Source organism: Amphiprion ocellaris, chromosome 6 (genome assembly GCF_022539595.1).
Source record: "Amphiprion ocellaris isolate individual 3 ecotype Okinawa chromosome 6, ASM2253959v1, whole genome shotgun sequence".
NCBI classification, from domain to species: Eukaryota; Metazoa; Chordata; class Actinopteri; family Pomacentridae; genus Amphiprion; species Amphiprion ocellaris.
This window is the reverse complement of record NC_072771.1, coordinates 18,593,430-18,607,885: the sequence shown is the minus strand read 5'-3', so window position 1 is coordinate 18,607,885 and position 14,456 is coordinate 18,593,430. Positions and strand designations below refer to the sequence as shown.

Sequence of the window (14,456 nt, the reverse complement as noted above, 5' to 3'; positions counted from 1 at the left end):
AAGAAGAGGGCAAATAGTAATAGGATTAATTTTAAGAAATGATTTATTGGTCCCAGTTTATTACATTTGTTATAGAAGATGACTGCAGTTAATATATGCTCATTGGGATGACTGCTAATAGTGTGGAACTGTTGTTGGTGCACAAAATCAAAGAGATCACACAAAAAAGCTTTTATTTTTGGAATATTTAATGTCTTCCACAAATACTGTGGTTGAACGTTTCCTTGATCAGATGGTTGGGTTGATAATCTTTCCCATGAAAAGGATTTCATTCGTGGCGCGCTCAGTGATGACAGCCATAAACGGACGGTTGAATTTCAAGACTGGGATGTGCTGGAAGGACATAAGCGTGATACCGATGCCTGTAGCGGCTGCTGCAGTGGCTCCGGCCTCATCGACATCCAGGGTGGCTTGGTGCACAACCTGCAGTACAACAGAGGCAGGATGAGGTGAAAAGCGGAGGGAATGCAGGAAATGAAATGTGTATTGAGTAACTTGTTTTCTGTCCTTACGTCTGAGACGGCCAGCTTTTGCCCCGCTGAAATACCACTCAAATCTGCACGATCGCCAAACATGTCTGTCATTCCCATTTGAATCAGCACATCATTCAGCGTGTAGGAAGACTTGATGGAGAACTTTGGAACAAAAATGTCATATCTCCTACAAATTGGGAAATAAATGGACAATGTTAATGGCTGATGACTCAAACAGCTAAACCTTGCACACTGAAAACCAAGAATTTAAAGATGATTTAAGATCCTCCCAACCTGGACTTCATCCACTTCAGCCATTTGGTGACATGTGCTGGGCAAATAACATTCTCCAGTACTGTCATATCGTCTGGCAGCACCAGCAGCATGGAGTAGGAACCGTTGAAGGGAAGGTGGAGGACTGAAGTGTTAATGGCCTGGTCATAATAGATATCAAAACTGTCTTCCATGTTCATCATCTGGACTGGAACCTAGAAAAGGGACATTTAATTCCATTAATTGGAAAAGAAATGCAGTATTAATGATGTAAAGTAGTTATTGTAACTCTGTTCTGAAGAAAAATGTGAAATTTGAACCTTGGTGTTCTCGTTCACGTTGAAGATGTCTTCCTTGGTCAGCTCGGCGTCAAATGGATTTTCCCACTTTCCTGTTTGATGGTGATTAGCAGAATTAAAATTAAAGGTGGGATCTTGAAATTAGAGTGACACCAACTGGATCTCATCTTGTGTTGCCTTTTACCTTTGAAGTAGATGTAACTGATGAGATACATGACTGTGTTTGGGTCTAGGCTCTCAACCAGCTTTTCAATCTTCCCGTTGGTCTTATCTGATACATACTTATTGATGGTATTGGCACTGTCTGTGGTTTTGGTGAAGTCAACATTAAACCCTTCTGCAAAATAGGACTGCTTCAAGACCTCCAGGAAGTCAGGCTCTGCCTTGAAGCGGTTATCCACGAACACAGCTGTACCTGCGTTGGTGTCTTCATTAGTTACTGACTTTTCGAGGAGCGTATGGAAGGCTCGGTCTACATTTTCTTGTGTCAGTTGGGAATTGTTGAAGCCCAAACCGCCGAAGAGCTGTCGATGGGTCTCCCCCCGTGCTCCCACAGACAAGGCAGCCAAGGCCACAGAAACACTAGCTGGTGAAAAGAAAATGTTTTTGCCTTGGGAGTCAGCGTGAGCCACTAATTTTTTGTACAGGCGGAAGGCAAAATCTTGGTTTGCTGAAGTCAGCAGTGAGACGCTGCTGTCGCTGCCGTCGACCGCAGTGTCTTGGCCCCCCATGGCATGACCTACATGGTGGTCACCTCTTCCCACGCAGACTACCGCTGATAAGATCCAGACACACAGAGCTGCACGCATCATGGTGAACTGAGAGAAAAGTTCAAAAGTGCAATATTGTTCATTTGAGTTACACAATGTTTGCTATTACATACTCATGCAGAGACTTTCCTGGAATGATACGATAAATATGTTGTTTTAAAGGCCCTGAAACTTATTCACTCAATCTTACTATGAGCTGCTAGTTTCTACATGAGTACAATGCTGCAATAGTTGGAACCACTTTGTTTATTTTTCAAACAAATTTCTGTGTTTGTGTCTCTCATCACTGGTTTAAAATGGGCAGATCTGAGTTAGACAGACAAATGTCATGTATTTCCAAACACCAATCAGGTTGTAGTAATATTAAAATCTGAATTTATTCACAACTTTTGGGTATTTTGGTTACTGTCAGTCAAATTTGGTCAGATATTTCTAACACAGTCATTACGTAGCTGATTTGCTGAATGTTTTAACTCTTTCATGAAACTGAAAACATTTTTCATTTTAACTGCAGCACATTAGGTCATGATTATTTAGCATCACGTGGAAATATTCAGAGTAAAGCTCATTTATAGGGGGTTTTAATTTTACATTCCCCACATTAGCATGTACTGCACCTCCAAGAAGAAAAGAAAAAGCAAGAAGTCAGAATTTAAATATGACTGTGACTGCATCTGTTGCCAGAGCAAGTAAAACATGTTGTTAAACTAATCAGTGGAGCTTTAAATATCTTTTTATCCACTTACCTTCTTCTGACTGGAGCTTACAGTATGTTGACCACAGACAGAAAAGGGCCAGACTTGACTGAGAGAGACCTCCTGTTTATATAGATGATTAAAATCACTGAACTTTGGCTTTGTTTATTCTCTGTCTCAACCTCTTGTTTGCTCTGCCTCAGCATTTGCTGTTTAAGCATTGCTCTCGAAACATGGCAGCACACGAAGTACATTAACGAGAAGAAAAAATTAGTGCTAGTCATTATTAAGAACTGCACCAGATTCATCTTTTTAATGTAAAACTTTAATCCATGTTACAAGCACAAATTGACAGGGTATAAATACCTTTTCCATAAAGTTCTTGACACTGAAAATGTGACTCAGGAAAGGAACAGATACTCTAAGTATATCAATATCTGTAGTGCTAAAAGTTTTTAAAAATTACATATGCAATCACATCTCCTCTCTTTAACATTTAAGGTTATACAGTACTTGAGCTTTTTTTTTTTTTTTTTTTTTTTTATTATGTCTTCTATGTTCTGGACCCATAAAAGCTAAGGCCATTGGAGAGGGTTCAGTGATGTTTGCCAAAGAGCTGCCCATCCAGCTTGATGAGCTGTCGGAGGAAACCTCGATTAGGGATCACGCCCCGTTTGTCTTTCACAGCACAAATCGCCTCCACAAGAGTCAGGTCCTGCTTCAGCATCAGGTAAGCCAGGACTAATGTGGCAGAGCGGCTCACTCCTACATGACAATGCACCAGCACTTTGCCTGAGAATCAAAGAAGTGTTAGATCGCTCCATTATTTTCCACACACATAATCTAATTGCTTTTAAACCGCCTTTATCTTCTCTCTCCCTCCCCCCTTACCTCCTCTGCTGAGTGCTCTGTGGATAAAGTCTGCTGCCGCCTGGAAGTTGACACTCATGTCAAAATCGCATGAGTCATGAGCCTCTATGCCCATGTAAGTTATCCTCATCCCCTCATAGATAGTTGGCTGTCCTCTGCGTTTACTGTGAGCTGCGTTCAGGATGTGAGTGATTCGATGCATGGAGAGGTCAGGCCCGTTCTCTGCACTGTCTCTGAAAAAAAGGTTTGTTTTTTTAAAATTTTCTTTATTTGATAGGGCCAGTGCACATTAATGAATGTCTATTTAGACAGCAATAGATGTAAATATGATGGATTATAACAACAATGCTAATTTACATCCACAGTTCCTAGGCAGGTAAAAAAAAAAAAAATACAAAAAAACGTAACAGTGAAACATAGGACAATAGGTCACAATAAAAGGACATTGCAAAAAGTACACAAAGAAGTTAAGGGTCAATGGTCACAAGACTAGTTCACTTTCAGCCATTGCTTAAGGTGAGTTTTGAAGGTTGGTAACGTGGAACACTCCCTTATGGAGAGTGGAAGACTGTTCCAGATCTTACTGGCATTTTGTCTGAAGGCTGGTTTTCTGTGTAGGACCTCACAGTCCCCTCTAGAGGAGGCCCTGGTCCTGAGACTGCTGTGAGCCCTTCTTTCAAGAAAGTCAGGCAGCTCTTTGCATTTATTGAAAGCCACAGACAATAGGTAGAAAATGCAGCTAAATGCTTCAGGTATTTTCAAACGCACAGTATCCATGAAACATATTTCATGGTGATGGACTGATAGTGAGAAGGGCAGTTCAGGCATGCGAGTTGGAACACATTAGAGACCTGAGACGTGCTTTCACGCCTGGCATCAGTGGAAACTTTCACATAGCTCGACTGCAGTTTACGCAAGTTCTTAATGCGGAATGCAACCCCAGAAATCGTTAGTCATTCTGCATTTAAATCTGATTTATGAAGAGTTCCTCTTTCACATAAGTGGACTCAATCCAAACATAGTCTTTTAATGTTAGTCAGCAAGGCTCAGTTCATGTTCTCGGTCTCAACACACACATAATATAAAGGGAAGGTAAAAGAACATTTTTGTGCGTTTTCACCAAAAGGAAGAAATGAGCTACTTACTGGTCGCCAATATAAAGCCTCGGCCAGACTTCATCTGCATGGCTGATGATTGCTTTGCCGGTAAACAAGAGTCTCTCCAACTCAAACACTGCCAATCCAGGTGAACTCAGGTCAATCTCCACTTTCCGAGGAGGAGGATCATCGTTCCATGATGCAGGAAGTTTGGATGTATAAGACATTAGTTTTTCTGCTTGGAGTTCTGGTAGGTTTCTGATTTGAACTATATATAAGTAGACGAAAAGTTAAAATCTGAAGAAAAAAAAGTCACTGCAGTTTAAAGTCACCGTTTCTTCTTTTTTAAGTGAATCCCTAATACAGCTTCACTCCTTGAGGAAAGTTGTGAGAAAATTACTGGTCAGCGAGTCCTCTGTGTCAAATGGAGTAGAATGAACACAGGTGATTCTCGTCTCAGGCTTCTGCACCTCAGATTTACTCACCACAGGGTATCCCAAGTGTTGTCAGGCCATTTGACTCTTGAATTAAATTGAGCCTGTGTGCCTCCAGCCTTCAGTGGCATGCGTTATGCTTTTGATTCAAAATAGCACTCTATTTAAAGGTCTAAATGTTGGCTGGCAGATGTCGGGAGTGTGGGCCCCAAGCACCAGTTTCCACTTGAAAAGAAATATATATAAATATTTGTATACAGAATTCAACTAGACTGATGTTCCTTAACATGCTTATAAATCTGGACTACAAATGTAAATCTTAACATTTTAACTTATATGAAATTACTACTGTATTTGTACCTGAATGCAATATAAACAGTGAGAGCAATATAAAATCACAGGTTTAAAAAAAAATATACTGACATTTAATTACTCCTAGGCATAGATTCCCACCTTGTGTCGGAAACATGCATTACTTCTGAAACTATGCAGTTGTACCGCATCCAAACAGAAACTTGAAATAAACACATGACGGGATTTTTTTTTCCATGCAAACCTTGTGATCTTTTTATTTATTTTTTTTAATCATATAAAATCATCCTCTGAAATATGGCACTTTTTTTTTTAACTAAATCATCACTTCAAGATTGTTTGGAAAAAAAAGACTTGCTATACACAAGACAATGGATTGTGATGCACACCTGGTTTTGATATAACAAGGATTTTTGTCCTACAGAAAACAGAAACAAACTAAACATTTAACTGGATTGCTGCGACCAACATTGCCCTTCAGCATAAAACATTACCGAAAATATTAAAGTACATCTTTTCTTTTATATGTAAGTGTTCAAAGAGGGAGGGAAAACATAATTTAACAGCTTTTCAAGTAATTTATAATCTGGTCCTTACCTATCTAGAGTAACAGTAGTTCCTTGAATGAAATACATTGCATTCATATGTAGGTCTGAGTCTAGGTCTGCACTTAGGAAGCAATTTCATCCAAAGGATGGAATAACGGGGACAGCATTCTTCTGGGGGTTTTTCACTAATCTGTGACATTCTCGGCCCAATCATGAGCTCTGAGATGTCATGATTGTACTGAGTGCTTATCTGACATTACAGTGCATGCAGGGCTGGGAGCACAAGTGAAAAGAAAAGCGCTGCACCTACTGCAGCAGAGGCGCAGTGAGGTTAAGTGACTATGGGGCAATTAAGTGTATTGACTTCATCGGGGCAGAGGACAATATCATGTTCATGCAAATGGACTGTGAATTTAATAATAGACAGCTAAGGAAGTGCACGTTTTGTTACATGTACGATCGGACTAAAACCGACCCACAATCCTGAGGGACAGCATGATGATGATCTGGATTTGAAGCATGAGTTAGAGACCACTAACAGTTGGAATGTGGCACTAAATAAATTTACCTCCCAATGACTCTCCCCTGCATTATGCTGGCAAAGACATAAAAAACAAGCCGAGCAAAAGTCATGTTACCAGCACAGTCACTCAGGCTGAAAGTCATGTACGACACGCACAACCATCAGCCTTCATATCCAATATCTCCATATCATTTATACCAGCATAAATAGACTTTAAAGATTGATTCATGTTTCAGGAACTGTTCTGTCTTGTTCGTGGGTCTGTGCCGCTTACTTTAGGCATCGTATAATATCATGATGGTGGAAAAGAACCTAAACGTAACACATCTCTGTAGAACAAGACTAAACCCTCAACGTGTCCATGGAAGATCAGGAAGAAGAAAACAAGACGCAGTGATCCACAAGCAAATAAACCCAGTTCAGAAAGCTTTCTTCTCCAGCTGGTCCAGAATGGCCTGGATTCTCTGTACAGCCTCTTTTCGGGCTTGCCGGACATTGTCCTGTCCCTGAGTCTCCACAGAGTCCAGCTCCAGCAGCTCTTTGGTCAGCAGTTCCTCCAGACACCGGTAACTCTTGTCTGTTTTTTTGCCAACAAACTCGTCGACATCTTCCTGAAGCAGCAGAACTCTGGACATGACCTGTTGGACCTTAGCGAGGCCGGGGTTATCACTTAAGGGCTGAGGTCCAGGCTGACCTGAAGCTGGTGCTGGAGCTGGAGCTTGGGCTGGGGCTGAGGGCGGAGGCTCAGCTGGCGAAGGATTAGGTTCACCTCTCCCAGTTTTGTTGTACATTTGGGGAGGCGAACTTATTTCAGCGGGCTTTCCATTGGGGGGATTCGGGGGTGCTGCCGGCCTGGGTTTAGGTCCCACCTGTGGGGCACGCTGGTGCTGTTGGTCCTGCTTTAAACACAAAACAACAGGTTGTAAAAGATGCTGTAAATCATCTGACTAAACAGGGGTGACTGAAAAGATCATTCAGCACAAATGACCTGAAATGTAGCAGGACAAGTTGAGGTTGGTCCAGTACATAGTGCGCCGGGTTAGAACATCACATCACAACACAATTAGTGCTTGCCATCTGTCCTGCGTGCTAGATTTTGTTCCCTGAGACTTCCTCCTCTTCCCCAAAAAGAAATTCAAGTTGACACATTTTAGGGGATACAGCGCTCGTCACAGATGGTGCTTGACACATTTACATAATGGGACCACCAAGGAGTGTTACACTGTAGCAGCACTGAGAGCGCTGCATTGCTGCACATGAAGACTACTTTGACAAGAATAATGGCCAAATTTAAATCAGGTACAGTTTTTGATTTCTGTAGGCACAATCTCAGAACTTTTTGATCACCTCTCACAATAAAACTCAACACCATATAGCACACCGTCTGTAAACTTATTGACTTAATCAAATAATCTGTGTATACACTGAAGTTAAACTTGGTATTTTGGTTTTTATCATTAAATTCTCCAAATCCACTTACACAAAAACCCATTACACTATTTCCTGTGTTACCATTATGACCAACTGCATGGGCATTTATAATACAAATCTCCAAAACTGATGCAGAAGTTAAACATTTGATATCATTTCTGTTAGGATCAGGTGTTGTGTACGACAAGACATTCCATTACAGTGACCAAAAAAATGTACACGCATTTCTGTACGATGGAAATCATATAAAGACAAATGTAACTCTACGTTATCTAAAATGATCAATGGCAAATTCTTCTACAAAAATGCATCATCTCAAATTTTGCATGTTTATTCCTGTTCTCCATTTATCTCCCTTAACACAACTAAATAAATATTTTGTAAAATAAAAACCATATCAAAAAAGCTGCAGATTCTTACTTTGGGCTGGTAAGGTGGAGGAGCACCAGTTCCAGTTCCTGGCCATGCTGGAGGATGTGGTGGACGGATGGGATTTCCGTAGTGGTTTTGTGGAGGCTGTTGGCCAGGCGGCCATTGCTGCTGTGAGGGTGCGTATGGACCAGAGTGAGCCCATGCATCTGCCTGAGGGCTGGGATGGAGAGACTGGCCAGTCGGGTATGGAGGATTTGGAGGCATTGCATGCCCTCCTTCGCTGTAGTGAGGATACGGTCCAGGAGGATACCCGGGACCCTGACAGATGAAGCATTACAGAAATGTTATGTTCCCAAAAAAATAACAAGAAAAGCACTCAGAGAGCACAGTCCTCTGCCAAGGCTGTGCAGTCGTTGTATGATATCCGACAGATAAGTCCACAGCAGTTGATTTGTAGTAGGATCATCATGAGCAGGTAGTTGACGTAGTGTTCACTTGTTGTCATAGTTACAGTGACGCCATGCCGCTATCTTACAATGATAGAGAAATATTTAACACATCCATGGATCCAGAATTTAAGCCACATCGCTGCCAAAATCTAATCACTTGGTCCTTATATAAAATTTCATCCAAATCCGTTATTCTGTTTTTGAGTAATGTTGCCCACAGACGGAATGACAGAGTAACAGACAAAAGGACAAACGTATGCCGATCGTCACATAACTCAGCTGTGTTCCTTGGCGGAGTAGTTAGAAATCTGTTTCTTGAGCATGTGAATTTACTTTTCATTCAGGAGGAAAATACCTGTTAATATTACAAATAATATAACTCTTGATAGCAATAATGCTATTTCTAGCAAATACTATATCCAGTTTGTAGAATCCTTTTATTTTCATTGCATAGTGTACAACGAAGTTAAACAGCAATTAGACAACATTTTTTTAAACTACAATAAGAAATGTGCAAATATAAAATGCAAAAATCTAGTAAAATAGTATGCACAATATTAACCTTTGAAAACAAAGATATAGGCTGTTGTTGTAAGGATAGCTCATTTGAGAACACTATAAAAACAGTAATGTAACTGATGGTGTACTTCTCAATATTGCAATATAATGGCACACAGAAGTGCAAATGTACAAACAAGGTGTGACGATGGTGTATGTTTAAATAAACTCACTCCTTGACAGTGTGCACCAGGATAGTGATGGTGTTGGTGTTGAGAGTGTGGCTGCCCAGACGGCCCACTGCTCTGCTCTGCCGGACAGCCCTGGTTAGGATAAGAGCCTGGAGTGGGTCTCTGAGGGTCAGCACAATAGAAAGGGTTGGAGGGATGGAAACCACTGGTGGAATATTGACTCTGTGCCGGGCTGTAGACTCCATGGCCATTTGGATAACCTCCAGGCATTACCTTCAAGAAAGCCACAAGAGGGGGAATTAGTCTGCATGTAAATGTATCACCATAGTGATGTAACGGACTTGACACGAGAGGTTGACTGTTTGAAAATGTCAGGGAAAAGGGAAAGCACTTAAGAGCCTTAAGATAATGAGTAGATTTACACCTACACCCTCGGATTTAGAGGTTATGTTACATCACGAGCTGTACCTGTGGATTGTACTGTGGCTGAACATCGGATCCCGAGGGGTAGGTGTTTGCATAGTGCCCTGTGGAGTGAGACTGAGGATACCAGTAGTGTGAAGGGTAGCCTGGATACTGAGGAGCGTCCTGTGAACAGAATACACACAAAATATTACTGTATTTCCGTAAGCACTGGTAGTAGGAGTGGTGTTTTTTGTAACCAGGTGTGTCCCTGGTACAAGCAAACACAAAGGAATCATGTATGCTTTCAACATCACTGCCAATCCCAGAAAATCCAACATCAAAGTAAACAGAGGGGCTGATTCATTTAGTGCTTGTGGAACCAGTTGAGCACAAACCATAAATATTGCACAGCTAGCCGAGAAGAGGCCGAGCTAAATATCTACGGAGAGGCAGACTGTTGCTGAAACAAGTGTGCTTTGACACAAGTGTGACACTATTAGCCTTCTTGTCACGTCAAGACAAACGTGACAAACTCGAGCAACAGCTGAACTAGCACTCTAGCCGTAACTATTACATAATGCCAGCTAGCTCCGTTAGCCGTACAGCTAGCATGGACATGCGAGCTATCAGGAAAATAAACGTTTCTCTGCGCAAATTCATGTCGTTTTTTGATAATTTAACACACTGACGGAAGCTGGGTGAACCCTAGGGAGTTGTCTAAGCCGTTTCCGCTCACTCACCATACTGTTATTCCAGTTGCCGTGGTTATTTCCCGAGTTACAAGTCGAGGGCCAGCCAGGTTTCAGGTTTGGCTGCATTTGAGGATGATGCATCAGCTAAGCGCGCTGCCCGGCTGCCGTCCCTTCATCTGTCATCGTAAAGAAACACCTTCAACCAGCCGAAAGTCACTGAGCCGAGTCGTCAGGTGGATTCGAGCTGTTAGCGGCGATGCTGCTGTTTTTCTACACAAGCCGAGATCGCTTGACTGGAATCAGGAAATGATTGAATGACGCGGAGCTCGAGCAGCTCAGTCCTGCCGCTTTAATGAGCACCGCGGGCTGAAGTCGAGAGGTCTCACTTCGCTGCTGTTTTCCGGCACCACCGACGCGATCTGCTGTTTAATCGTAAAGGCCATGATGGGAAAAATGAAAACATGCGGAATCATGCGAAATGTCTGCTGTTGGGTTTATGTGGATACGTAATATATTTTGAATTACGTAATGAGTTGGGTTGTAAAGTAAAAGTGTTGCGTTGTTCCGAATCGGAGGCCGCCACTTGTGTATACACGATCTTTGGCGTGTCATGTGCGTCAGTCGACTTTATCAGCCAATGAGGAAAACGCAGTAAAATATCATATTTTTCAATAACAAATACTATTTAATCTTCAAAAAACAATAAGTTAAAGTTGTACCCAGTGTTGCATTTATTTAAATATGTATTTTTGAAAATCCTGTCTTATCAATGTTAACGAACACAAATGTAACAGGATCGAAACGCACAAAGGGTTAAGCGTTTACAGGAAGTTTATCCCGAGCTTGCATAAAGCTTCCTGTGCTCCTGTTGAAAGAAACATATTTTGAAACATTCATGGCTTGACGGTACAAAACGATAGAAGAAGTAAACACACAGCAGCCCAAGATGAACTACGTACCAGGGACGGCCAGCCTCATTGACGACATCGACAGTAAGTTGCAGGAAAGATGGAGTCCTTCACTCAGAGATCGTTTCAAGATGTGGCATCGTGTCTGCCACAAACTGCATCAATTGTAAACGCTTAAAATGCTAATTGACTGTGTATGTGTTTGCTTCAACCCACAGAGAAGCACCTGGTGCTGCTCCGAGATGGCAGGACGCTGATCGGTTACCTCAGAAGCATTGATCAGTTTGGTAAAGATCATTTAATTATCTGCACCTTGTTCTTTACGTGCTGCTCCAGCTAAGGGCTCAGATCACCCGTTAATAGCATGAGACTCCAACTATCTGATGTGTTTATATTTTCTTCCGTCTCTTGTTTATAATAACATATTAACGCTGCTTCTCTTTGTCCTGCAGCCAATTTAGTTTTTCACCAGACAGTTGAGCGCATCCACGTGGGGAAAAAGTTTGGTGACATCCCCAGAGGAATATTCATTGTGAGAGGAGAAAATGTGGTGCTGCTCGGAGAGATAGTAAGTGGGATTGCCCTCCTTTCCCTTTGTCTGTGTTGGAATAACACACAAACTAAGGTTAAACAGCTTTATTATTACTAATAATAGAATTTTGCCTCAATCAGAATCACATTGCTTTTGCAGTATCCTCAGATTGGAGGTTCACAAGGTTGCAAAAGGTGCATAGCAATTTAAAATAGAACGGGATTATTGTTAGTTTAACTTTGTATTTCTTATTGGTTGTTGTTGGTGGAAACGGGTAGACATTCTTCTTCTGAACATCCTATGACCGTTTTTCTTTTTCATTGTTACATGCAGGCCAATAATTTGAGCCTTCTGAGACAGATTAACATCGTTTCCATGACCACAGGATATGTCTTCTGTTTAAGAAATGAGAAGCTCCTCATTGCATGATCTAGGGTTAAAAAAAGTTGTTGCGGCTGAAGTATGTTCATCACTGCAGTAATTATCCAATGGAAGGATCTTAACTATTTACTTAGTTAAATCCAAGTGGTGTCTTTTTTTTTTTTTTTTTTAATGGCCAGGCAGTGTATCTTAGCCACACCTTATACATTTTGCAGCATGTCAGACCCAGAGTTTAAACAGGCATTGATGTTATAAATGTATTCCATCCTCCTTGCCTGACAGCCAGTCTTTTGATGATATCGCATGTGGTAATGCTCCATCACGTTTTAAATCTATTAGATGGTGAATATTGAACTAAAGCATCACTTTTTTAAAAAAATTGCAACATCTGTCAGAAAACTCACAATTAAGTATTTTCCCCAAAGCCTTCAGTGCATCTGCACAATGTTAAAGCAAGTTTAAAAGATAACTAAAACCTACACAAAAATGTAACTCCTGCTAGGTCACTCGAACAGGCTTTTATTCACAACGGTAAAGAAGCATGAAAGTGAATCATCCGTAAGATTTGAGTCGTCATAATGGCGCTAATGTATGTGAACTGCTGCACTGATGCATTACAGGCTCATTACAGTGTCACAGGGCTTTGTAGGCCAACACATGGAGCAATCATGACTCATCTCACTCTATAAATATACATTGTGCATTCACGCAAATCAACAGCGGTGACAGGAGCACGGCCTCTACTGCTAAAGAGGATCTACAAGTCTGCTGAAGTTCATGTTGTCGACGGGTATCATAACACAAGACCCATTTTCATTTAGCACAGGTACATGTGTGCCAAGTTAGAAGATTTGAGCAACTTTTGTGGTATTTGAGGTTTGTGGGAGCCTCATATTTCGGCTCATTTACCATTTTAGTTTCACGTCATTATTAATTTATTTCTTGTTATTCATTTACTTCTCTTTAATTGATGATAAAAATGGAGAGGCGATGATTCAGTCTGTCTGCTGACTAGCCGTTGATCAGGGAGAGACGTTAGATTATCACATCTGGCCGATGACGTCAGCATCAACAAGAAAATATTTGCTTACTTAGCATTTATAATAGCCTTGTCCTAAACTCTAATTAAATGAAAAGTGGGTGGTTTTGAGTTTAAACTGACCAGAACATGTGAATTCCTACTAAAGTAATTATGTCATAAATTATGGGAGCACAACGCAGCTCAGTGGGCGTAAGACAAGCATTCAAGTGTAAGTGTGTATTGATGTAAATAATATTTGCAGTAGTCTTCAACAGATGCACGTGTTCTGTCTCTGTGCAGGATGTGGAGAAGCCCTGCGACACGGTGCTGCAGCAGGTCTCCATTGAAGAGATTCTGGAGGAGCAGCGGTTGCAGCAGCAAACCAAACAGGAGACGGAGAAAGTCAAAATGCAGGTCCTGAAGGACCGAGGCCTTTCCATACCCAAAGCCGATAATTTGGACGAATATTAACACCGCCTTGTTTCCACGAGCCTCTTTCTCAGTTTGTATTGGACTGATCACATTTATGTTGAATTTGAGAGAACACAAGAGTTTGTTTTTTTTTTTTTTTCTTAATGGGGCAGAGAGCAGCATCATTCTGGGTCTCTCTATTGTAGTGTACTGTATCAGTTTCATTTGAATTATCTGGCGGGGGAGATGTGATAGGCTGGTTGTTCTCAGTTTTACATTTCATGGTGACAAAGTGAAGAGAAAAAACAACATGGGTTTATCTAAAATCACTATGTTGGCAATTTAGCAATCATTCTACAGCAGCACTTTGAATTCTGTAACGTGGTGAACTTTTTTTTTTGTTTGTGAATCGGTTATTGACAAAAAAAAAAAAAAACACTTTCTTTGCTCCATTAAAGAGTTTAGTTTTTCATTATGGAAAGCCTGCTTGGAAAAATAGTGTCATCAACATCTCTCTATGTTGCACATTTTGTTTCTCTGTTTTACTTACTGCATTTAAAGGCACTAACAGCTAAAAATCTGGGATAATAAATCTGGCAGCAGGCATCCTGCAGGTTCAGTATGAAGGTGCCACAATCCTGCTATGGAGATGATGCTGCAATGACACATTAAGCATGAGACTCATGCATCTGTGAGCAAAGGCCAGGATCAACCAGGATAAAATGGAGGAAGATGCCACCCTTAAGAGCAAGATAGATAGATAGATGGATAGATGGATAGATAGAGTCAAGGTGATATGTACACAAGAAGTACACTGAAGAGCAAGTTTATAGGGCAATTAAATTATAACAGTTTGAAATTGAACATCCTT

General features: G+C 41.1%; 4 protein-coding genes across 5 annotated transcripts; 1 reads left to right on the top strand and 3 right to left on the bottom strand.

Moving 5' to 3' along the window:
* Positions 1 to 156: 156 nt before the first annotated feature.
* Positions 157 to 2,698, bottom strand: LOC111582191 (alpha-1-antitrypsin homolog). Its single transcript, XM_023290763.3, has 6 exons — positions 2,562 to 2,698; positions 1,230 to 1,863; positions 1,067 to 1,137; positions 768 to 961; positions 513 to 660; positions 157 to 423 (listed from the first exon to the last, which is right to left on the bottom strand). The coding sequence occupies exons 2-6, from the start codon at positions 1,855 to 1,857 to the stop codon at positions 229 to 231; spliced, it is 1,236 nt and encodes a 411-aa protein (XP_023146531.2). The 5' UTR covers positions 1,858 to 1,863; positions 2,562 to 2,698; the 3' UTR covers positions 157 to 228.
* A 119-nt stretch (positions 2,699 to 2,817) lies between these two features.
* On the bottom strand, positions 2,818 to 5,008 carry LOC111582192 (dual specificity protein phosphatase 26-like). The gene is made up of 3 exons (XM_055011089.1): positions 4,526 to 5,008; positions 3,402 to 3,613; positions 2,818 to 3,302 (listed from the first exon to the last, which is right to left on the bottom strand). The coding sequence occupies exons 1-3, from the start codon at positions 4,702 to 4,704 to the stop codon at positions 3,106 to 3,108; spliced, it is 588 nt and encodes a 195-aa protein (XP_054867064.1). The 5' UTR covers positions 4,705 to 5,008; the 3' UTR covers positions 2,818 to 3,105.
* Positions 5,009 to 5,438: 430 nt separating this feature from the next.
* On the bottom strand, positions 5,439 to 10,660 carry bag4 (BCL2 associated athanogene 4). 2 transcript variants are annotated; one of them, XM_023298084.3, is made up of 5 exons: positions 10,381 to 10,660; positions 9,704 to 9,823; positions 9,278 to 9,508; positions 8,146 to 8,415; positions 5,439 to 7,190 (listed from the first exon to the last, which is right to left on the bottom strand). In XM_023298084.3, the coding sequence occupies exons 1-5, from the start codon at positions 10,471 to 10,473 to the stop codon at positions 6,714 to 6,716; spliced, it is 1,191 nt and encodes a 396-aa protein (XP_023153852.1). In that variant the 5' UTR covers positions 10,474 to 10,660; the 3' UTR covers positions 5,439 to 6,713. The 2 variants fall into 2 exon arrangements, with proteins under 2 accessions (XP_023153852.1, XP_023153851.1); XM_023298083.3 differs by having other exon boundaries at positions 5,439 to 7,193; positions 10,381 to 10,656.
* A 501-nt stretch (positions 10,661 to 11,161) lies between these two features.
* Positions 11,162 to 14,066, top strand: lsm1 (LSM1, U6 small nuclear RNA associated). Its single transcript, XM_023290767.3, has 4 exons — positions 11,162 to 11,324; positions 11,459 to 11,527; positions 11,693 to 11,808; positions 13,475 to 14,066. The coding sequence occupies exons 1-4, from the start codon at positions 11,279 to 11,281 to the stop codon at positions 13,643 to 13,645; spliced, it is 402 nt and encodes a 133-aa protein (XP_023146535.1). The 5' UTR covers positions 11,162 to 11,278; the 3' UTR covers positions 13,646 to 14,066.
* The last annotated feature ends 390 nt before the right edge of the window (positions 14,067 to 14,456 follow it).